The following is a 24,676-nucleotide window of genomic DNA, read 5'->3' on the forward strand; positions in this document are numbered from 1 at the left end:
GACTAGTAGGGCAAGTCTTTGTGAACTAACAGGGAAATTGATTTCTAGCAGGGGCCAACCAGAGGTAGTGTGAAGGGGGGGGGCTCACTTCACTAGAGGCTGTATTAACAAGGCTGGCTTCTAATAAAGGCTTGATACAAAGTGGTGTCATGATGCCATGGAAATATGACAGTAGCAGGAGAAAACAGCTGTGCTAGGAGGAAGACAACCCAAGCTGCCATCTTGGGGCTTTGCCCTGTAGTAGCTTTGGCTATGTACTCATTCACGTAGATCCTGACGTGGGGTCTCTTGTTCAATGCAGCTTCTGAGCATGTCCCATGACAGCAAGCTGTCATTGCAGCTTTACCGCAATGGGGGCTCTGACTGTCTTTGCATTACCCGCTATAAGAATGTGTATTTGGATCTCTGCTGTCTTTAATTATATTGGTGAACAGGTGGGAAATAAGTGGGAAGGAGTTAAAGCATAAGCTCTGCTCTAGATGAACTAATGCGGTACTTTGTTGAGAAACCAGGGCAAGAGTTTTGGCAAATAGTTCTCCCTAGCCTGTGGTTGCCCAGGGTTTAGGGTGGATGTGGCTGGGACCTGCCGCAGCCAGGCGGATGGCTGTGAGAATGAACAAGGAGGCCTGGCAAGCACTGCTGTGGGGATTTACCCTTCAGGCCATGGTATGGAGCTCTTGTTGTGCCTGCAGCTGGATCTCACAGCTGGGTGACGAAGGTGCTCGGGGCTGGAGCACTTGCCCTGGCTCTTATCACAGGACCTGAAGAAGGGCTGGGACCTTTCTGATGACTGTCACCATGCAGAAAGCAGTTGGTGCAACAGAGTGTTTGGGGTAATTCTGCTGTATGTGGTGGCACCAGAGGCTGCGTTTCTGGAGCACACAGGGCTGGGAGTTAACTGCTGTCCTGCCCGCGAGAGCTGAACCAATGCTAACCACTCAGCATGCTGGAGCTCACCCACTGGCAAGTGGGAATGCTTTAAAGCAACACTTCACAATTAAAATAGACAGCTGATTCTTTTCTTCATTATGTTGTTGTAAATGAGGGACAAGTTTACCGAAGCTAATAAAGCCACACTGGTGTTAGAGCAGACCGAGCACGGTATGTGTACTGTCTCTGCTCATCAGCCTCTCTTCTTGCCTGAAGGATTTTCCTGTTCTTGTTTGTTAGTGCTTGCTTAGCTCATTGCATAGAGGATTTGGCTGTGCTGTTGAAAGCAGCATACTTATGCACATGAGCTAAGGTAAAATTGGCTTATTTAAAAGGTTAAATTTGAACTTGTAGGTTGCATTGATTTAAAAGAACTGAAGTGCACTAGGTTTGTAATATATGGGCTCTATTCCTCTAGAGAAATGTTTCCCTTGACCTATCCCTTTTGTCCAAAAGTTTCCAAAAAGTCAGTGTGTGCTTCAAGGGGCAAGGTTGTCTTTAAACCATGTAAATAAGTGGCTCTCCAGGCTGACCTCAGCGACAGCTGATCCAGCAGCTGGCAGTGGGGAGGCAGGAGCCTTCTCAGGGCTTGTAAGTACAACCTGGAGCAAAGTAGGAATGGCCAAGGAGCTTGGATCCACAGAGGCTGAGGTGCTTGAGCCACTGGGAGGGCAGAGAAGCTGAAATGAAGGAAAGGGGATGGGTATTGCATTCATTTGTAATGTTTTCCTGTTGAAAACCATTGTTCTTATTGCAGAGTTTGTAGTACATTTGGAATTAGGAAAAACAACGTCCTGTGTTAGTGAAATAACAATTTAGGTAGGAGGCTTTGTTAGTGTTTGTGATCCAATTCCTGCTCCAGTGCTGAGGCTTTCTCAGTCTCTTGTGTTGGGCTCCGAGTGCTCCTGAGTGTGCTTCCTGCAGCCTCCCTGCTTGCCGTGAGTGTTCTGCTTTGGTGCTGCGTGGGCGAGCGCTGGACTCACGTTTGGCTCCATCTCACATTCATCACTGACCTAGAAAAGTGTCTTACTGCACACCCAGCAGGACAGGAAACATAACTCGGAAGCAGAAAATGGAACCATCAATTCCACACTCCTGCATGTTATAATATAATCTGTTTTGTTGTTGTGTTTTCTATTTTCCGAACTTTTAGTTAATTGCTATAAAGGGTAGTATTTTTTGGTAGCATTCTGACTTCTGTTAATGCCACTGCTACTTCAGAAGGTGTCTGACAGATGCTGATTTATTGGAAAGCATGCTTTTTAAAGCCTATTTTAACTGAATTATGTGCTGGCCATCCCAGCCAATCCAATGCAGCATCCTTCTGCTTTCACAGTTCTTTATTAGCCTCTCTGGCTGTCACATCTTGCAGCCCAAAGCTTAACTTGTTTGATTAAATTACTTTGTGCAGAAAATGTCTCAATTCAGAATGAGAACAGGTGGATTTCACTGTGTGCCTTATTTTCCAATACTTTGTTTAGGCAAAATCCAGACATTATTAAAAGCTTATATAAAAGCATCTCTCTAAAGAAAACTGAAAAACAAACGAAGTAAAACTCAGAGCACCTAGCGGTATTTTATATAATTAAAAGTACCCATTTGAAACCACTGTGTGAGGAGCACTACCGTGACTGTTACATATATTGCCTATTACATACATTGAGCTGACTATTTTATGTATTAAGGAAGGATCCTTATAAGTAATGAAAATTCCTGTCACCTCATGCACTTTTTGTCTTTAGAGGTTGTTGCAGTCCTTCCTCATTCAAATAGCCAGAGGAACTTGGAAAGTCACTCTGCTTAGAAAACACCTTTTTTTTTTCCCAATGTAGAATATAAATATGTGAGGGAAAATCAGGGGTACTGTCTGTGACGTCAACACAATACCTAGAACTACAAAAGCAAAAGGGGAGAATGGGTGAAACCTAAAGACCACAGCCTCAAGCAGGGCGAGGAATACAAACGCACCCAGGCAGTGTTTGTGTCTCTGAACAGGGAGCACAGTCACTGCTTCTGTGCACTTGGAAGCGTGAAAACCATCTTTGCTGATAGTTTGCTGTCAAACTGATGCTCGCCCAGGGACTGCTGGAGGAGGGAAAGGGAGCAAGCTGAAGCCTGCCTGCCTGCCTTCAGGGAGATGTTCCTCGGCTGCTCGCAGATGCCAGGGGCTGGCTTCGGTAGGTATATACCACAGGGAGTGCTGGCGGTGTGTCGGGATGCTTCTGTATTCCCTCCCAGTCTGGCTGAGCTAGACACTGAACAACACAAAAAAAGCCTTTTTGGAAAACTGGTAACTGTTGTGTAAAGATGATTCTATGCTTTTGCTTAGATAGATTTAAGGGCAAATACGATGCAGAGCATAAATAAGAGAGCATTTTTATTACAGCTGGTCTCAGCCATTTGTCTATACTTCAGTCAGCTCATTTGAGCTTTCAAAATGAAATCAATGCTGTGAGCTGACCAAAAGTCAAAGCACCTGGTTTATGAAACTATGGGAAGCTGAGGGCCAGCTGCACAAAATGTGGTGCGTGGTGAACAGAAAGGTGGTGCAGGAGGAATGCATGGGGCTGATAGCTGCCTGACAAATAACTTGCATTCTTAGTGCAGTAAGGCAGAATCTATCTATCCAGAAACCTTTCATGGATATTATCTTCCCAGATCCTCAATGGCTTTGCAATCCCACGGACACGATGACAGAGGACGCTTTTTAATCAAGTTAACTGAATTGGCTTAACAGCCCCTTACACTCCTGGGGCTTTGCAAATTTGCTTCAGAAAAAATAATGTCCCTACACAGTCTGTATGTTCAGAATACCAAATGTATAATTTTTTTTGGCCACACTAGTTGTTTCAGGGAAGCCAGATTGATTTCTTAGGTTCTTAAGCAGACATTCAAATGATTTGCAGGTTTGAGGTACCTGAATCTCTGTACATGTTCTCAGCTCGTGATGTCCAGATTTGGAAAATTTCCTCATGATCAATTCCTCTGTTCTTCTTATCAGTTCTTTCAAACTGACATAATAACCACTTCAGGTACATAATTTTCATAAAATTTTCAAACATAAAATGTAAAACAAATATTGATTTATTCTCAGTTTAAAGCTTTACCTTTTTTTTTTTTTAATCACACCCACAGGATGTGTAACAAATAAAAATAGGTATGGTGAGAGCTTATAAAACAGATAAAGCTAATACTAAAATCATTTCAAGAGCTAACAAAATGAAATGTGTGTTTATTTTTCTAAAAATCAGCACCTTTTTCTTTCTTTTTTTCTTATATTCAACAGCCATCCTGGGTGAATGGCTGTTTGACAATATTCTTGTTTTGAAAATTAGGTACTGAGGGGTTTTCCTCTTGATCTACAACATATAATTGTGCAGGGAAGAAAAAGATCCTATACAAATACTGCACTTCCTCAGCTCAACATGAAAAGTATCTGCTCTGCAGCTTCATTATGAGAATGCCAAATGTTCCCTCGATAACAGAGCCTATGGCAGTATGAGCTTTATTGTAGTTTCCCTTAGCAAGTGTTGATGGATTTATGGAGGCCTTCATTAAATATAGGCTTAAAGGATATCCGCTATCGCCCACTTGTCAAAAGAAAAAATAATATCAAAGCCATCCGTGCAGATCAGAGATGCAGGTGTTAACAGTGCATTATAATCTGGTAGTGTTTAACTTGCCAATTAATTGCAGTAGTCTTGTCTGAGTTCAGACGCTTGACAGATAAATTTAAAAGATGAATGCATCTCATGTAGGCTTAGGGCACATGTACACGGATACCATATTGCTAATGATTCCTGCTTTGGCATCCCTGTTCACGTTTGCATTTCTCTTACAGAAACGTTCCTTCCTGGCAATGACGGTGTGCGTGTGCAGCCGGTGCCCCCCAGGAGCAGGCAGTTTCTGCATGTTTGCTCTTGTTTTGAGTGAAGGCAATAGCCCGCGTCTGTCCCAGTGCTGCCTCGCAAGGGTGACGTTTCACCTCACCGAAGCTGCCTGTTTCCTTCTCATCTGTGAATCGGTAGCATGGGGAAGGCACGCAGCGTACGGGCTGCCTGCTGCACAGCTTCTACACGCTGGCGAGTTTGCAAATCCCTGGCAACCGGGTCCCTGCTCCTGCACTCCTGCCTGCCTTGCAAATGGTGCCACTGCATGCACAGCACCGAAACGAAGCTGAAAATATCATCTGCACTCGGTTATGTTTTCAGACTCAGGAGGCGCATCCTGGTATTTGTAAAACATGCAGTTGTGAAACAGGTAATAATAGGTACAAAGCATAGTGTCACAATTTGAGTTGCCTGTGGAATCATTGGCATTTTGTGCAACCAGTTACACATGAGCCATCTCCTTAGATGTCAGAATTACCTATAATTTGATACTTGGGTGGGGATGTGGGTAGGGAAGCAATAAACAAAATAAGCAAAAGCTAATGTAGTCCCAAATCTGTATTGCTCTTTCAGCATATAAAAGGTCAAGTAGAATATTATTATTGTGACCTTTTACAGGGTTCATCAGGTGAAAACACAGGAGTCCTATGCATAAAAGACTCCATCATTTATTTAGTAATGCAACCAAAATTGGATAAAATCTATGGCATATTGTGCTAAGTAGGTAGTGAGTACAATCTGTAAATGTGCCGCCCAAGCTAACATCCACGGTTTGAGTGGGGAACTGGCACTAGGGCTTGCTCCTTGGAGGAATTTAGGCACCACCCTGTAAGAGCTTATTATTCACATGTTCTTTAATCGGTGGAGGGTAGAGACCTAGCTAGACGTGAGGACTGGCGAAACACTCGGTGAAGGCATCACCTGCGGGTGAGCAGCTGGGGTCACAGGCAGCAGATGCAGAGTCGCGAGGAAGAGGAGGTGGCAGTGCTGTGTGACGGGGTAATGGAGAAGTGGGGGAGAAGGGCAAAGGGATGAGGCAGGAAGGCTCTCTTCCAAAAACGGAGAAGCACTACAGTAAGGGCTTGCTTGATTTTTCTCAATGTACAGGTGGTTCAAAGCATTTGCAATCTAAAGTATTTGTGTAAAATAATTTTTAATACAAATTATATTGATTTCTCAGCGCTTGGTTTGCATTTGCTGTTAGGAAAGGGGACTGAAATGATCAGGTTATTTTAACTTTATTCCTTTTATGATCCAGGCATCGGTGGGCAGCCAGTCATGTACGCAGGCTGTTCTTTGCCAGACTGAACTTTCACTTGTCTTCACAGACTTGAATGGCAGACCACAAGAGACTCATGACTATTCAGGGTATAAAATATAATCCCACTTGCAAAACAAGTGTGCTTGCACTGCCTGCTCTGGGAAAAGATGCTAAATCATTCTAATCAACCACCTGGCAGTTTTGTACAGCCCTTTGCATTACAAATGGGGGCTCAACCTTGGACTTTCTGATTTCTGCTTTTGAAACAGGGTCTGTAATGTGCAGTGACAAAAACACCGGCACTATTAGATAAACTCTGCCTACAGGACAGACCCAGAGGAGACCAAGTGCTCCAGATTTGGCTCTACGACAAAGAATGCAGGGAAAAAAAAAAAAAAACACCTGCTTGCTGTGGTCTTCATTTAATCACCTGGGGAAAAAAAAAAGTTAGCAAATCATAGATAATGATTTAAAATATGAAAAACAAATTAGCTTCTTTTAGTTAGCAGTTGTCAAATTCTCTGCTTGCAAAAATAGAGCATCAACTGAATAAGCCAGTGTCATCAGAGAAACCAAAATAGGCTTTATTTCACTTGATTTAACAAGCCTTGAGAAGTTAGACTGGAGGCTTTCCTTTGGACATTCCTTCTCAACAGGCAAATGAAAGGTTTGGGAATCAGGGGAGCACATACCTGCCATGAATGGTGAGATCTGATGCAAAATCTCTATAGCAAGGCTAATGCTACAGAAGAAATATATCAAGGAGTGGGTTTAGTTCACTGTGCTACAGGCTAGTCTGGATTGTTCACTGTGATTTTCTAACTAAAATCAAACACATTACAACACAGGGCAGCAAATGAGAGTGCCCGCAAGGAAGGCTCTGAAAGCTTGTTTGAATCCTGAGGTGCTGTGGGAGCAAGTCTGCAGACTGCACAATCACAATTGCTTGATTTCTGGCACAGTTTGCCACATTCATACTAGCCGATTATGCAGGTACGTGTAAACCTGGCTGTGCATCCCTTTATCTACTCCACGTAAAGGAGCGATGGCATTCATTTCTGTCCTGTATCACACAGGTGTCAAGGGCCAAAATGTGGTGCTAAAAAAGAATGCTGGCAACATTAAAATTCAGTGCAACTTCAGAACAAGCAACACTGATATTTGAGAAGTTTTATTTATTATACAGACTGAGACTAAAGGCTTGAGGCTATGGTTATCATTTCAGCCAGTCACAGCATTGGGCCAGTGGTTTTGTGGCAATGGTGATAACATTCGTGACAGTTTTGGTTACATAAAACATCCTGTTTAGGTGCTGCAGTTGCTCCCTTTATTACATTATCATTTGAAGTGGATTCTATCATTGTATATTTTCTCTCATTAAAAGAAAAAAAATAATATATATATATATCTTTCTATTCCTGCAGTTGAATATGAGAAAACCGGAGCAAATGGGTTTCATGAGCTGAAATGTCTGTAGGAGGAGAAGGAATTTCTACTTCTATTTCTTTTGCCCCCACGAGTGGATAAAAACGATAGATTGAGAAGTAAGAAATTAAAACATGATATTACTATATTGAAATACAGTATGATCTTCTTGGCATAAGACTTCCCTAGCTCAAATAGCACTGAAAATATCTACCTAAACGGTCTCAGTGGTGGTGCCTGAAACTGGTATAACTATTAATTACATTGCTGAAATGTCCTTGTTACAAAATGTCCGGATGACTGCTGCAACTGTACAGAAAAAAATTAAATGACAACTGCAGTTTTTGTGCTGTTGTAATCCGTAGTATGACCTGAGCTAGAACTCAGCAAGGACAGGAAATAAAACAGAGCTACCCAGAAACGCTGATGGGGCTCACTATTCTTTGTTCTTCTTTTCCCTTTTTTCTTTTTTTCTTTTTTTTCTTCTTTTTCTTCTCTTTTTCTTTTTCCTTTTCTTTTTCTTTTTCTCTTGCATGAGAACTTCTCATCTTAAAAAAAATATTCAATCTATTTGGTGTATGCTATGCTAACAAATGTTTTTTTGGTAGATGAAATTACACTATTAGTGAGATGCTAATCAGAGTTTTCATTTAAGTGTTATTAGTCTACATCACTCTGATGTTAGGCACTTTCCACCAAAAAAAAAAAGCGCAAGATCTAAGAGTTAGCACTTGTGATACCACTACGCATGTCTTCTACTCATGTTTTTCTCTGCGTTCTTGCAAAGCAATTGTGTTCCTTCTCTAGGAGAAGAATCGCTCATATTTTTGCAAATAAGTATTCATAAAAGACTAGTAAATTATTTAAGAAATTAAATATTAGTATTATAAAGAAATCATTAAATAATTTTGAACAACAAAACTGGCAGGTCACATGATTTTCTCAAATATTTCACGTTGAAAATAGGACTTACCACTCTGTAGGATGTGAACGTGGCACTGAAGGATTAGGGTGCATGTTGTTAGCTTTGGGGACAGGTGCTGCATCCTTCAGAATACATACATTTTGTCTCTAACAGGTATTTTAAAGACTGTCATTTAAATGCCATAGTTTTTATATTACTATACACAACATGCTGCTGCTTAGTAATGAGACTCATCATTTTTTATCATGTATTTTTCTCACCCAGGATCCCAAGATGAAATGTGGCAGGAAAGTACAGACTGTGAGTAACGTACACTTTGAACTTACACGTGGGTTACTCACACTCTGCTCTTGGTCCCTGTCATTGTGGCATTTTAGCTGGGCAGCACAGCGAGCAGCCTGGAGCAGCCGTGCAGGCAGATGCGTGCCAGCAGCCCGGGCAGCAGAGAGCGGTATCGCACGTGTTCATGGCACAGCTGCATGCGTGTGTAGGCACTGAGTTTTTGCCCAGTGAGCATTTCCAGGAAGGTTACTCGTTAAGGGAAAGGTTTTGCCACCAGCCTGCCAATGGAAGAGGAAAAGCTGGCCTTGCTCTAGAAAGAGGTTCACATTTTGTGGTGACCAGGACTGCAGTGTAAGAGGCTGCGATGGATACGTAGCTCTGTTTTATACGATCCTTATCTGCGCTGGGCATTTCCTCCATCTGTAGAGGTGCACCGGTGTAAATCTTTGTGGTTTCAAACAGGAAGGAGCTACACTGACACAAACAACAGCCTCCAGCACATTTGCTGCGCAGGCGGCAGGAGCAAACTTCGGGCAGTGGCCAGGGCAGCCGGAGCGCTCTTACCCAGCAATAACCTTGTCGTCAGCTGGCTGCAGTCAGCACCTAGGGCACGGCCAGTGCTCAGTGCAGGCAAGGTTTTGGTTACAGCCGATATCCAACACCCAGGCTGTGATTCCCCAGGAGGTGAGGTCCTGGTGCAGCAGCATGCTCCCTGAGCTGCTCGGCTGCCCGCAGGCTGTGCTCTCATCCAACTTCCCATGGGATATGAAATAAAGAAATAACGGCACTCTCCCAGACAGATGTTTTTTGTAAAAGCAGCCACTTTGCCCAGCTGATTTAGAGCACTGCCACACAGCGAGGTACGTGGTACAGGGGCACGACGAAGCAGGAGGAAGCGATGTGTAAGGGGTATGGGCTGGATCTGCACTGACCAGCTGTGACACCGGGACACGGAGCCATTGCCTCTCTGGTTACAGAATTTGAAGTATTTTTTCTTTGTTTTTATTACTGAGATTTTTCTCAATCACTTGTTGGCTTTCTTCGCTGACTTTCACCAAGCTTCCACCAGGCTATCATCACAATTTCTGGTGGCTGACCAGATACCATTAGCCCTGTTAGACTTCCCTATTTGCGGCTTTCTAGATATTTTTAACATTTAAAAAGGATGTTGTAGAGGAGCATTTGTCTTGCCCATTTTTTTTCACAACAACATCACTAGCAATGTATACATCATTTAAATGGGACCACGACAGTACCACTTCACAGTCTTCGTTACGAAATACATCTTTGCCACTGGGAATTTTGTTTCTCATGTTTGAGTGAAGAACAAGGTCAGCAGCAGGAAAGGTGTGTGGGCTGCAGGTGAACAGGGTGTACGGGTCTTCAATGATTCCTTTGCTTCCTTGTTTATGGCAAAGAATGTGAAGATATGGAGATGGCAGGCAGAAAATGCAATGGAGATGGGAGAGGTGGAGTGAAGCAAGACAGATGAATGGAGAGGACAGAGCAGCTGGCAGATGACCTGTTGGGCTGGGGCAGGAACGTGAAGCAGCTGTGGGAAGGCCTGTGGCTGCGTCCCTGCCTGACAAAACGCGCACAGGCCAAGCACAAGCAAATCTCTTCAAAGTCTCAGCTGCTGCCGTCCAGCACGTTATTGGAATCTGGTTTGTACACCCAGCTATGATGGAGAGTTTATTTAGGTGATTTTTTTACAGAAAAACTGGAAGTCACAAACAGAGCGGACATGTCGGAACAATTTCTGCCCGGATTTACAGAGGAAATCCGGGTCAGGACCCAGAAGCGAGCATTGCCACGCGTGGGTGACAGTCCCCGGTCCCTGCACGAGCGGGGTGCGAGGTGGGCGCAGGCTCGGGGCGCCCCCCACACCCCTGCCCGCTGGGGGGGCCTCGGCTGCGGGCACGGCGGTGCCGAGGGTCGGGGCCCCGAGGGGGCGAGGCAGGGGGCGGCGTAAAGCAGCGGGGGCAGGCCGGGGCCGAACCGGGCCGAACCGGGCCGGGGGCAGGCCGGAGGCGAGGCGGGGCGAACCGGGGCGGGCGGAGCGGGCGCGGCACCTGCGTGCTGCGAGCCCGGCCCCTCGGCGAGCCGAGCCGAGCCCGGCCGAGCCGTGCCGAGCCGAGCGAGGCGCTGCTGGGAAGCGCATCCCGCCCCGCTCCGCCCCGCCGGCCGCGGCCATGACCGACAACATCCCGCTGCAGCCCGTCCGGCAGAAGAAGCGGATGGACAGCAAGCACCGCGGCGGGTGAGCTCTCCCCGGGGGCGGCTGCTGGGCTGCCTTCATCCCCCCCGCCTTCATCCCTCCCTGCCCGCTGCCTTCATCCTCCCCCGGCCTCATCCTCCTCCTGCCCGCTGCCTTCATCCCCCCCCCCCGCCCGCTGCCTGTGCTCGGGGTGTGGGTGGGGGGCGCCGCGCCCTGGTCCGAGCCCGGAGGAGGAGATGAGGATGAGGAGGATGAGGAAGATGAGGAGGAGGCGCTGACAGGTTGCTCCTGACGCCATTGCCGCGGCACGCCCGGCGGAGGGAAGGCTCCTGCCGGGGCCGGGGGAGCGCGGCCGGTCCCTGCGTGGGGAGGAAGCAGCCCGGCTTCCCTCATCCCCATCCCCGGGCTGCTGCAGCCCGCAGAGCCCGGCGGACAAAGCGGTGCTGGGCGGCAGCGAGAGCCCCCGGGGGTCCCCTTGTCCCCCCCCCGCCCGCCCTCCCCGTCGCTTCCCCGCCGGGTGGGGAATTGGGGCTGGGGTGGGGAATGGTGCTGCTGCCCCAGCCCGCGGCCTCTGCTTGGGGATAGTGTTGGCCCGGCACCAGTGTTTGCGGATCTGTGACAAAGGTCTTGGACTAAATGCGCTATAACTGTGTCAGTGACAGCAATACAATGTCCCTGCTCGGCGATGTTGCAGCGTTCGGAACGTGGGATGTGTTCCTAGAGATGCCTCTGGGTATTCATGCAGATATTTCCACCCAGGAAGCTAAATAGGAGCGATGAGCCTCGAACACTGTTTGCGTAGGAAATGGCCCCGCTGCCAGACAGGTTGGTTTGTACGCAGCAGAGCGTGCGGGGTACCGAGTTACCTGGCTGTCAGGAATTGCTGTGCAGGTCTTGGACGTGTGTGCTTCTAAATGTGACGAGTGATGGGAAAATAAAGCAAAATCTCCAGGGAAATTACACCTGTCAGAACAAGAGGAAATTGTTACTTTTTCATTGTTTATTTTTTGTTGGTTGATGGTTCTGATTGGGGTTCCTTTAATTGAAGTTCTTTTCTGTAGTTTATTTGAATTATTCCTTGTTATCAACATTGTTTCTATTAGCTGGCACGGATGTTGCCACATCAGCCTAGGCTGAGCTGGGAGGTATGTGTGATGCAGCAAATAATTCCCCAGCCGCTGTGTAGCATGCATGGCTGGACAAGTTCCACAAGGTGCAGCCACCGTGGCATTCAATTTAGCGATGTGATTGAAAGGGATCAGAGAGAGGAGGCAGCGGCCAGAGAAATTTCTCAAAGGTTCTTGAATCATTTGGTTTCAGAAAGTGCTCCAAGCTCTAGCAAGCCCCTGTTAGCAGTGTCTGACCGAAATAACCCTCATCTAACCTAAGCTACGGTTCGTTGGTTATGGACCTTACCTGGTGAGCAGTCACAGAGATGATGCTTCCTGTGCTAGTAAGAAATTTTGGCAGCATGAAGTTGTGAAGGAAGATGAACATGGGATTTTTCTTACTAGCAGTCTGAGTAACTGGGATTTGGGTTTTCTGTTTGGTGCAGTAACTGGGGATGTGATTGCATCCTGGGAACTCTTGTCTTGTTTTACTGATCAGTAGGCTGTGATAGCTCAGTAATTCAATTGGATGATAGATTAGATTGCACTGAGGTGAGGCAAATCCAAAATACTGTTAGCAACTGAAGGACGAATCAGCCAGCAGCTGAGAAGGGTCCTGGGGTCAGATCCAGGATGGAGTCCTGGGAGCCGTAAGCCATAATCAAGACCTTCTTACTTCCGTTTCCTCTGAGAAAAACACAAACAAAGACACTTGAAAGTCACCTTCGTTTATACATATGAAAACCCAGTGGTAACCAAGCCTAGAAAGCGTTCACCTTAACATAGCCCTGACTGCAGTTTGTAGAGTGTCAGTTTTTCCCCCAGTGGGGACAAGTTCTTGGGCAGATTTTGTCAGCTTGGTCTTCTGGAGTCGGAAACAGATTTCTCTTCCTGTACTGAATGGCTTCATAGAAATCCTTGTGTGTGTTAGCAAAACAGAAATAAATGCCTAATTCTCCCATTGGCAGCCAGGGGCAGGTGTCATCCAAGCACAGCTTTGATTACAGCCTCAGTCTGTAGCGTACTTTGAAGAGAAGCCAGGGAGGAACTCCCACAGTAGCCTTGCAGAGATGAATAATGGTCCAGACAGCTGAGATCTGTGTCAAAGAGAGAAAGCATGTGCTTAATAAACCAGTGGGAGTAGTGGTTATCTGTTCCTGAGCATAACTTTAATGTGGGTCTTCCTGGCCACAATCAAAGACTGTGCTCTGTGTTCTCCTTGAATTCAGCTGTATTCATCCAAATGCTTTGCAGCACTCTGAAAACCACTATGAAGTATGTGCCAATTAGGAAGGAAGGATAGCATTAACTAATGGGACTGCTGGTGCTGTGGCATGGGAGCCCGAGCTTCCCAGGGGCTGCGCTCTGACGGGAAGTGAGCTGCAAGTTCCTGAAGCACCCCAGATGCTCCGTTCAGTGCATGACACAAGTTTTTCCCTAAATAGCTTATGGTCTCAGTCCACAATCCTGCAAGGCCTTTTTTGAAACCAGCAAACTGCTGCGCTCACGCTGCCTCTGCAATGGAAAAAGGCCTCGATCCAGAAACACGGGGGGAAGGACAGGGAAGGAGGAGCTTTCCAGCATGCGCATGTGGGCTCTTCTGGTCTGTTTAAAATGGCAAATTCCATTTCAAAGTCAACAGAGAGAGACGGGAGCTCCTGGCAGCCACCTGCCTGCGTGTGGGTGTGCCAGGGCAGGGCCCGCTGGCTGCCTGCAGTCGGGGGGAGCTGCAGAGATGCAGTGCTGCCCGTCCTTCCCCAGCCGCCCTGAGACAGGGCACCCACCCGTTGGGTGACATGGAGGTGTGTGAAGAGGTGAGGTGGTCATGCACAGCTCTGATTTCTTTTTTCTTTTAAATTAATGGATAATTCTTCATATGCTTTTACAATAATGAAATGTAGGAGATGGGTTTGTATATTAAAGGTGCCAGGGGATTAACAGCACTGCCTGTGGAAAACGTAGAAGCATCATCTGAGAAATGTGATTGTTGTTGTAGGAATGATTGAATGCATGGAGGAACTTCAGCAGTAATTTGACCAAAAACTATCACTGTATTAAGAAAATGTGGCACTTTTTTCATTAGGTTTTGCTTTCATAAGCATTTTTAATTTTCTCCCTAAAATATTTCTCTGTCAGACATGACACATTTATAAATAAAAACTGCCTCTTGGTGTAGTGGCTGTTAGTTGGACATCTGACAGTCAATCTCTCATATTACTGTTTCTTACATCATTACTAAGAATGCATTTTTGTAACTGAATATAATCCCATGTGAAATACACATTAAACCTTTCTGATCTTTACCAGCTCATGTTCATTCAGATCCCTGTGCAGATGAAAAGCCGTATCACCTATAGGACTCAAAGTTCAGGATGCTGCTCGCATCAAAAAAGAGATGCTTTTGAATGATTTTGGTGACTTTAGAGTGTTGTTTTGTTTCTCAAGTTGTGATTTAGAATGTGAATGGCACAATGCTGTATAAACTTCCCCATATAAGTTGTCTTCATGCACTTTTTCATGTTATTTCTGTAAGATACTCATTTATAAAGTTCATGGTATACAGTGGTTTGTTAATTTGCCACACTTCAGGAGCTCTTACAATACTGTCCTCCCATACTTCAGTTGCAAAACAGAGTAGGAGAAATGTTTAGAAATATTTAGAAATGCGTATTCCTAAACTTTTATAGAAAATTACTCGCATTTCTGTAACTTTGATTCCTGTTCCTGGAAAGTGCATGCTAATTTTATCAGCATCTCTGAGCAGCAGTGAGGAAATGATGTAAGCTGTTCTTTAATAAAATCTTTTTCTATTTTCAAGGATATAGTCCCTTGACTTCCTGCTGGAAAAATATTTTATTATTCCTAATAATGCAGATAATTGTCTCCTAGAAGAAACAGACAGCTTCCTGCAGTGACACTGACCTTTCCCTGAACACAAACTGTGGAGTAACGTGATGGCCTGAGCAGCCCCTTCCCTCAAAGTATAGGGCCTTAAGCTTGATACCCCAAAATAGGGATGGCGTCCAGAGAAATGGTAGATCACAGAGCTGTGCATGGCCAATAAAATTATTAAAGGGAAGAACAAGTAAGTCAGGTAGAAAAGCTGATAGCCCCAATCTAAAGGGTTTATTTAATGAGCACCAGGATAATCTGAAAGTACATTTGTGTACTTGCTTGTGTGTGCCCAGAGTACTTGATTAACAAATCCTTTCAGTTGGACACCAGAAACAATGTGTGTTTGTTTGTTTGTTTTTTTGAGGTTAAGTTTACTCTTCCTCTCTTCTCCTCTGGGAAATGAATAGACTGCCTGAAATGTTTCTTAGGAAGTTCACCATCAGTCTTTTGCATCTTTTTTCCCTTTTGCACTTGGTATGAGTTGTTTTGTTGGTAGAAACCCTGTTCTGTCATCCAAGCACGTGGGTATCCCAAGTTTCATATTGAGGAATGTGCACCCGTAGCATGGCAATCTCTTCCCTGGTGCAAGCCCTCAGCAGCTTTAGGGTTTTTGCTTTGGCGGCTGTACGTGCACAGCAGCGGTGCAGCAGGGGGTGAGCACTGTGCTGTCACCCCACGTGCTCCGCCAATACAGCCCGGTGCAGTAATAAAAGTCCCCATGAAAACTGGTGTTTATTCACTTCGTAACATCAGCACATGTAAGACAAAAAGGGTTCGGGTAGTGAAATTGTCCTGCCTGCACGTGACGTTGGGTGCGTTGATGAAACCTGCCATTAGTCTGTTAAAACACAAACTGCCATTGCAGCCACTTCTGTTTGTGTAAGGCAGTTTGTAAGGATCGCATATGGCGTATGGAGGATTTTCAGTCAGAACTAATGAGCTTAAATATGTATTCTTCATTAATGAAGTTTAAACACCATCGAAGAGTTAAATAAAACGATGACCCTTGAATATCTTTTAGGTTGGGGAGATAAGCATCGGTCTGTAAGAACGAGCACCTTGTTCTGTTCTTGAGACATCTGCATCCTTGCCAAGAGCTCCATTTCTAACATTGCAACAGGCTGTGGGCTGGCACTTGCACAATTAGTGTGCAGAGATAGTTGGCACCACCAGCAGTCCTGCCAGCCCCGGCTTTGGGCTGTGGCTTTCTGCTCTGCTCACTCGGCAAAACGGGCGGAGTGCAGGCGGTTGGTGGGACAAAAGGGAAAAACAAGGTTAGGGAACAGGCAGAAGTTAAATGCCAGCACTGGGGTTGACAACATGCTTTCATTTAAAAAAAATAAATAAATAATATATTTATCTTTGGGGATCTTCTTTAATATCTGAGATAAAGATCAGCATTTGTACTGCCAGGGTTTTCAGCTGCGGGTGCATGAGTTCCCAGCTCAGCACTGCACGCCCTGGAAGAGGCTGCGAGCAGTGACGTAGCGGGATTCCTGGGTTTGCTGATAAACCTCCCCGCAGTTGTTGCAACATGCGACTTTGTTATTGCTGGTTGTAGTGCTGTGTTTCATTGGCTGGACTTTTTTTTTTTTTTTTTTTTTGGACAAATTCCTTTACGTTGCATAGGAACCCTGTGTTAAAAGGCTATGTAGAAGACTTTGTGGTAGAAATGCTGGATATTCTTTGCTTGAGCATTGATACTACTGATAATCGCCTTCAAAAACTTGCTAGGCAGGAAGTTTTTCTTTTGTTTGTCTAATTAGGTTTTCAGTTTGCTTTCCCTGTAATTCAGGAGGTTTTGAAAGCTCTGACTGTAGCCAGGGAGGAATTTCACAAAACTGTTATTTTACACAGCAGATTCTCCCATGCCCTTTCTTGTTTATACTTAGAACTGCATTATTTTTAGACTGATTCTCAAACCTTATAGTAACACATCATTTGGAAATTAAAATTCCTCCAGCAACAGGTTTCTCTGTGGTGGGAATGCTGTGAGAGGTCATGGCTTTGATTGCAGAACATGTGCTAAATTTGGGGTTATTTCACTTTTGTGAAATTGCTTTGTACATCCATACCTTCACAGGTGCTGTCAGTCTTGGCTGCCATCTCATTTGAGAAAGCACAACTGTAAGCAGTTTTGCAGTGCTAGGTGTTAGTTTTAAAAGTATTGAATTCATAGTTATTTGGAAAAGAAAAGATTAGGAGCATTGTAAGTGTATGTAAACAGCTGGGTGGAGCACACTCTTCTAAAGGTAAAATGTTCTGCATAGTTTGTGGATTCATTTGCCATTTTATTTTACATGCACGATGAAACAGGCTGATAAGTTATTGAACTTCTTAAAATGTCTGGAAGTCTGCTTTGGAAACTTAAATATTGGCTTGAAAATCTGCCCTGATATTTAGATTTCTTTTTTTTTGAGCTTACAGATGAATATTACATTGTAAAAATTAACAGCACAAGTAAATTATCTATTAAACTATAGTAGTACCCTGTCAAAGCCTTATCCTGTAGTGAATATTACAATATAGGTACCTAGCTCTTTCTGCTGTTCAGTAGGATCCTGAAAAGAGGCCCAACCTAAAAAATAAACAAAGGTAACTGGTTTCAGATGTCTGACTGGAAGGGCTGAGCAACTCCCTCTGTAGCTGGGAAGCACGTCTGATGAAACCGGGTGTGTGAACACCAGGTTTGCTCCCTTGGGCAAAGCCCCTTGTTTGGAGCTTTATCATAGGGGTCATTCTAAATTCACAGTAGTTAAAACATGAAATCAAGGCTAATCTTCTGTGGTTTTCTCCATCATGAAAAAAGGGAAAATACGTTTTTTCCATAGACCACATCAATTTTCTATTGCAATCCAAACACAACCATTTTCACCATTTTCGTTTAAAATTGGAATACAAGTTTCTCTTAAAGCGACTATTGGTTTTAGCTCTTCATTTGCAAACACAAAAGGGAACTGCAATTAAAAGTTACCAAGCTACTAAAATATATTGCTGGGGTAGAGTTTGTGAATTGGAGTGTGTAACACCAGCTTTACTGTTTGTGCCATGTTGGTGACAGCTTTTCTGATGTGGGTATTATACACAGTCATGTGGGGAAGAAGGATTTTCTCTTTAGTTTTCTTAACAAGAAAAAAAAAAGTTTGTGTATTTGACAAAAATCAATAGTTTCAGGAGCAAGTGTAACTTTGGAAGTGGGTTATATTTGGGCTACTGATGTTACTTACATTTTTTTATGGTACTACCTGGCAAATTGTCAATGATGGAAGTTCACTGAGAAATATTACAAATCATAGGGGACGTCCCTGCGTAAAGGAAAGCAGAGATGGCAGCAATGGTGCTGCAAGTCCATAGAAAGTCGGATGCCTCTTCTAGATACTCGAACATCAAAGCATCTCCAATTATTTTATTCCAGTAATTTGATCTAGGTGATTATTACTATTAGTCTTTCGAGCTGTTCTCATTACCCACTGTGTTTATTTTTGTCAGATTTTCCTGCGTTTTCTCTTCAGCAAATGAACAGTTTACAAAGTCCTCAGGTATTGAGGGTTTCGCTTACCTGGAGCCGGTAAGCAGCTATTCAGCACCATCCAAAATTTGTCATTTCCCAGTACCGTGTGCTATGTAGTGCTCTGCGATCCTGTCAGCATCTGTCTGAGAGCTGCTCTGAGTGAGAAAAGCATCCTTCCCGTGTCTGCTGGCAGCTCTGTGCAAATGGCCTAGGTTGGTCAGGCTGGAGAGCCCACCTCTTCAGGGCTCATCTGCCACTCTTCTTGAAATGGAAAAATGTTAATGTACTTTGATTATGGAAAAAAAAAAACTAATAATAATATCTTTTGTATGGTTTTAAAAGCTTATGAGGAAATTCTCCTGCAAGTCAGCCTTGTGAGGTTAATACCTGTGTATGAAACACGTGAGGAGACCTGGTCTTTACTTCTGGAAGCAAAGTTGACTTTTATTACCCTATATACTGAAGGAAGTTACTTAACTGATAACATTTCTTTCTTTATTTGCATCCAGCAGGTACAGACAAACAAACAAACAAAAAGCTATTCTTGTAGAAGACCACATTCTGTGTGGTAAATTGTAAACTGTTCCTCATGCTGCATGCATCTTTCTGGCAAGACAACAACTCCAAGAGCTGAATACTTTGTGTTCTTGCTTGAATAGTTATTTACTTTTTCATTTAGTTAGGTGTGTATTTAACTAAAATTCTGCATTATGGTGCCATGAACCAAGGCAGATCTTAGCAGTGTTTTCTGGAAAGACTTTTTGCAAGAGCTCTGAAGCTCTTAGTTCACAGACTGGCTGGTGGTAGCTTTCCCAAATGTCTATGAAATCCAACAGGACTATTTCTAAATAAAGGGGGGAAAAAAAGGTAGGAAAACAAGGGGAATCAGGAAGAGATTGGCTTTCAGTGAGAAACGGTGACAACAGAACAATGACTCTTTTGGGATTTGGGAGGTTGTAGTGCTGCCATTTTGAACAGAAAGCGTGGTGCTGGGGCCTGCGTGGCTTTGTGGCCATGTTTTGTTTCAGTACCAGCTCCAGCCCTGCCTGAGGTGTTGGCTCGTGGCCCGGCAAGCTGTGAGGCAGGTCTGCAGGGCTCCAGCTGGCAAGGAGTCAAGCTCTTGGCTTGAAGATGCTCATAGCATGGTGGATACCTGGCAGATGAGAGGTGGCTGGTGATGGATCAAGGAGCAATCCTCAGATGTTCTTCCCAGCTGGTGGAGAGGGTCTGGGGTGCGTGTGTGTAAGTCAGGATTAAAGATTTACTTCTTGATTTAAAGTTAGATATTCCTTCCATAGGTGTTGTGAGTGCCTAAGATGCTGCGGGAGAAGAGACCCAAGGCCTCGTACGGTTTGGCTTGGTCATCCAGAGAAGAGAGACCAGAGATACCCTCGCAATGTTATCAACAATCAGAAATACAACTTTTTTACGTTTCTCCCTGGGGTAAGTGTGAAGAAAGTTGCTTCTCATCCCACCGCAATGCAGTGCCCAATTTCAGCGCTTCTGCAGTAGGGAAGTGCAGAACCTGGAGCTGGAGGAAATGAATAATGTTCACGTTGCGTTTGGAGTGGGCTCCTGCAAAGGCTGAAGGGAGCTGCAGCAGGACAGACCCGTGCCTGGTGGGATGAAGTGGTGAGGAGGGCTCCACCGCTCTACCTGCACCAAGGCCCTGCCAATGCCGAGAGGAGCCTGGGCACGTGGTATGCAGCAGCTCCTTGGTGTCCTCTCTTCCTGGGAGGAGCATCTGGATTATCTATCCTATGCATTCTTCTGGTGGCAGCAGGAGAAACAAGTCTGGTTCACTCTGCTTTTAAAGTCAGAAGCCAGTCACTGACTGGTTGGGTGTAAAAAAGAGCCATGCTCAAGTTTTCTGAGTTAGTTGGGTTCCTCTGATGTCTACAGCATGATTTTGCAAACAAAAATCCTGTAGCTGGTTATGTTTCTGTTTACTGTGAGCATCCCTTTGCAGAGTGGGGATTGTTAGAAGTTTAATTTAAAAGCAAAATGATTTATTTGTGTTAAAGATTTAGGCCCAGCTACATGTCAGTGTTATTCAACAGGCAGAGTAAGTTGATCTTCAGCAATGAATTTCCAGACTACTGTAAGTGAGCATTTAGACGCCAGAGGAGCAAGCAAAAATGTTTCAGATTTAGTTTAATTTGTATAACTTCTGAACTCCATAATGTTTTTCTTTCTCTCTTTTTTTTTAAGGTGTTATTTAACCAGTTCAAATACTTCTTCAACCTTTACTTCTTGCTGTTGGCCTGCTCTCAATTTGTCGTTGAAATGAGGCTTGGTGCGCTTTACACATACTGGGTTCCTCTGGTAGGTAGTTTAAGGTTTATTTATTCCAGAAAGTTTCAGTGTTTGACTCAATTTCTTTTGCTGCATTTTTTCTAGGGTGTGAATCTACACTTCAAATCATGTTGTGAGCTTACTCTTTCAGGATTATCTTGTACATATTGTAGGATAGATGCCTATTTTGGTTTTAAACTCTCTTTTGTAAAGGTAGGACCAGGATGAGAGAGGACTATGCCTTCACCTTGTTTGTTGTCTTTTTAAGATAAAAGCCATATATAAAAATATATATAAACATACTTGTACAGCCTCATACTTGCTCAAGGTGCAGATACTCATTGCCTCCTGCAACCATTTACCCTTTTCTTTTGATAGCTATATGTTTCACCTGCGTTCAAAGGAAATCAATAACAATCAACTTTGAAGCACAAACTCCAGTGCTGTCAAAGGATGTAATGAGGAATAGTTGTGTGGGCTTGTTAGATTTCTAAAATGTGCTGTATGAGCCAATGAAAACCATGTAAATGCTTAAATATAGGTAGCTGTATTTTTTTTTTCTTCAGCTTTTATCCTAGTTAAACTGTTATTTCTCTCTTTATGTAAATATCTTTTCTGCTGTGCTTCAGCTTATAGCGTTACAGAATAATTTTGATTCAGAGGCACCTCTGGTCCAACTGCCTGCTCAAAGCAGGGCTGTCTTTAAACTTAGGTTGGTTTAACTCATCTAACTGAGTTTTGAAAACCTCCAAGGATAGGCATCTTTTTTTACTTTAAAGAAATGACACAAAATCAACTGAAAGTTGATTATAAAAGCACAATGTTTTAAGGCACTACTTGTTTGCTCTTTTGTGAAATGGTGGTGGCAAAAATCCATGGCTCAATTGAGGCAGGGTGAGGAGGGGCAAAGAAAATTTTTCTTGCCTTTCAGACTTCCAGTACAGTGAAATCCCTGGCAAAAGTCAGAAAGAAGTAAAAGGGCAGCTTCAGGACATTGCTTCTAAAACTCTGTTTGTATCATAGCCCAGATCGCACTGAATTCTCTCTCAAGCATGTGCTTAGAATTGTATTTGCAGTATGAATTCAACACGACTTTCCCAAGATCCTGTCCTATAAATAAAGTACACAGGAGCTCCCTTTCTGGCTTTTGTATAGGCAACTGTGAATTGTCTGTGCCAGGTGAGCAATTAGGGTTTGGCATATGAGTTGCCAGAAAGCAGCATAAGAAAGGTCTTTGTTCACTACTGGCTGCTAGTATGAGTTCTGGGGATAGGATGACATGTGATGGCATAGTGAGACTGAACATGTGGGAATATTTTGAGGTTATTATTCAAAGACTCTTTAAGTAGCTAAAACATAAGCTGAAAATAGCAAATACTTTTTTTTTTTAAAAAAAAAAAAAAGATAGGAATTTCTAGGTAAGCACACAAATGCAGTTTGCATGTGGAAGAGAAATGCTCATTTTCTCAATTTGTTGCTTACCATAATGAGAGAACTTCTGTGGTGGTGCAAAACATGCTGGTGATACTGAACAGTGGGGTGAAATGCTTCTCCGAAAAGACTGAATTCTTGTCTTCTTAGTTTCAGTGTTTGTGAAAACAACTGAATACCTGCATTAAAAAAAATAATAATTAAATGCCTTACTTGCAACTTTCTACATGCAGTTCTTGTTAAGGAAACCAGGCAGGTTTGCAGAAAAATCGGACTTAACACATGTGATCCTCATTGTTCTTTGTATGGCAGAAATGTTGTTTTATATTTGTTGTAGGAACTTTCCCTCCCAGTTGATAAATATTGTCTCTTCCCAAACGTATATAGATGCAGCTGAAAGGTTAGGGGAATAATATTTAAATTTCATTTTAAGGCCATAAGGGAAAGAGATTTAATTAAGACAAATATAATACCCTTTTGAAGGGTCATTTGCATTCTTAGATCTTCTTTATTTCTGCATTTTTAAAAAGTGCCAAAAAATACAGCATCGCATTTCACAATTAACTTTATTTTTCCCTGATCTAGGTCATGCATTTTGACACTACGAATATACTAGAACTAATGAAATTTAGTTTTATTATAGGACTGTACGAGCAGGCGGGTGAAGCGTATCTCAGTCCCTTTATTAATTACAGAAACTGCTCTCTTGCACTCTCAGTAGCTTTCAGGTCATTCGTCATTGTTCTCCTTTATTTAAAAAAAAAAAGTGAGAATTTGATTCTTACTGGTTTGGGTAGTGTTGTTAGCAGCGCTACGCAGCAAGACTTTCCTGAAGTGGTCGTGGAGTTCAGGGTCACAAGTTCTTTGTGCCTGACTTAAAAACTTGTACACAACTTTTTTTGGAGGTGTGTGCACAGCTGTTCTTTCTAAAAATGAAGTTGGAAATTCCAACCCGTTGGCCAAATCTTCTGTTTGGATAGATTGATGTTTACAAACATTTTCTTAAACATTATTGAAAGAGCAACACACATGTTGTTGACAGAGATAATGAGTGCATGGTTGCAATTTTGTATAATACGGGCTGTAAAAAGTTTATATTTCTTTTGTACAGACATGTTTTCACTTTTTAGTGAGTCCAAGCTTAATAGTGTCTAATAAAAATAACTTCATGGTACTAGTCTCATAAAGAATTATTTTGCATTAAGTTAGTTTTTTTATAGTGAAGGGAGTGATGTGGGCATTTTCCTTGTGACATGAGGAAATGACTTCCACAGAAGTCATCCACAGAAAACGAGGACTAAATCCCTAATCAGCTAAATAGGTAATTATACAATGAGTATTTCATCTCGGTGTGTTTAAGGTGCTTATACATGCACTCAGTTTACCAGCATGATTATGTACACAGTAATGTACAGACACATTATATATGTGTATGTGTGTATATATATAAAAATCTCGGATATATTAAATCTTTATGTAGATTATATAAGCATACAAAAAAATTGCCAAATTAGGTAAATTAACTGTAATTGTTCTATTTTGGAAGGAGAACTGAGATTTGAGGGATTGTCTTATACTGGACTTGTGTAACCTCCTTCAGTTGTGGTTACTCACCTGTGAAGTGAAATGAAATATTTTCACACTTAGAAAAAGTGCACAAAGATTGGCTTGGGAAATACTGGCAGATCATCATGGTAAAGGTGAAAAGCACAACTGCATTTTTCTTAAGTGGCAGGTCTAGCGTGCATTTGCTGTCAGGAGTCCTGGACAGAACCACCTATCACTGTAATGATTTAGCAAGAGAAAATAGGATAAGGAAATGCAGATTGTTGACATTGGTGCTGATAAATATCATGCATCACTCTTATTAGAGGCAGATGTGTTTTTTCCTGGCCTTTTCATCCATTCTCTTTCCCCTCCCGTGCTCTTTTCAGGGATTTGTGCTTGCTGTTACCGTCATCCGAGAGGCCGCAGAGGAGATCAGATGTTACATGCGCGACAAGGAAGTGAACTCGCAGATCTACAGCAAGCTCACAGCGAGAGGTCGGCTCCGTGGCTCCAGCACGGCCGGGGCTCGCCGCTCGGTCGCATGCTGCTGGGGCTGGCCAGGCTGGGTGGCAGCGGGCACTGGGCTTTGGGGGGCTTTCCTGGGGAGGCACAGGGCTGCTGCACTGCTCAGTTGTTTCAAATAACTGCCCAGCATCATCTTGCAGCGTGGGGGGCTCACCGCAGCCAGCCCTGGGCAGGGAGGATTTCCAAGCAGCTGAGGTTTTTCCCTTCTGCAGAGCTGTGACATGAGAGAAGCGCTCCGTAATGGTGCATGGGTGAAGGCAGGAGAGGCAAACAGCATAGTAGGAAGAAAACGAGTGGGGCTATAATAGATATGTTGTATGGATTTTTTTTGTTGTTGTTGCTTTCCTTTCCATTTTGGTAACGGTACATCTGTCTTTCCCCTCACATGTGTTTTTGCTTGGTCACCATGTGGGGAAGAGAAACAGATAAAG

General features: G+C 43.7%; 1 protein-coding gene across 1 annotated transcript in view; it reads left to right on the forward strand.

The window, feature by feature from the left end:
• Window positions 1-10,792: 10,792 nt before the first annotated feature.
• The window catches only part of ATP9A (ATPase phospholipid transporting 9A (putative)), a 61,169-nt gene continuing 47,285 nt past the window's right edge, over window positions 10,793-24,676 (forward strand). The window contains exons 1-4 of the mRNA XM_048072475.2: window positions 10,793-10,973; window positions 19,745-19,889; window positions 20,658-20,771; window positions 24,107-24,215. Coding sequence (XP_047928432.1) covers window positions 10,906-10,973; window positions 19,745-19,889; window positions 20,658-20,771; window positions 24,107-24,215 — 436 coding nt within the window. The 5' untranslated portion in view covers window positions 10,793-10,905. The remainder of the gene's footprint in view (window positions 10,974-19,744; window positions 19,890-20,657; window positions 20,772-24,106; window positions 24,216-24,676) is intronic.

The sequence above is a fragment of the Anser cygnoides genome, chromosome 16 (genome assembly GCF_040182565.1).
Source record: "Anser cygnoides isolate HZ-2024a breed goose chromosome 16, Taihu_goose_T2T_genome, whole genome shotgun sequence".
Lineage (NCBI taxonomy): Eukaryota > Metazoa > Chordata > Aves > Anseriformes > Anatidae > Anser > Anser cygnoides.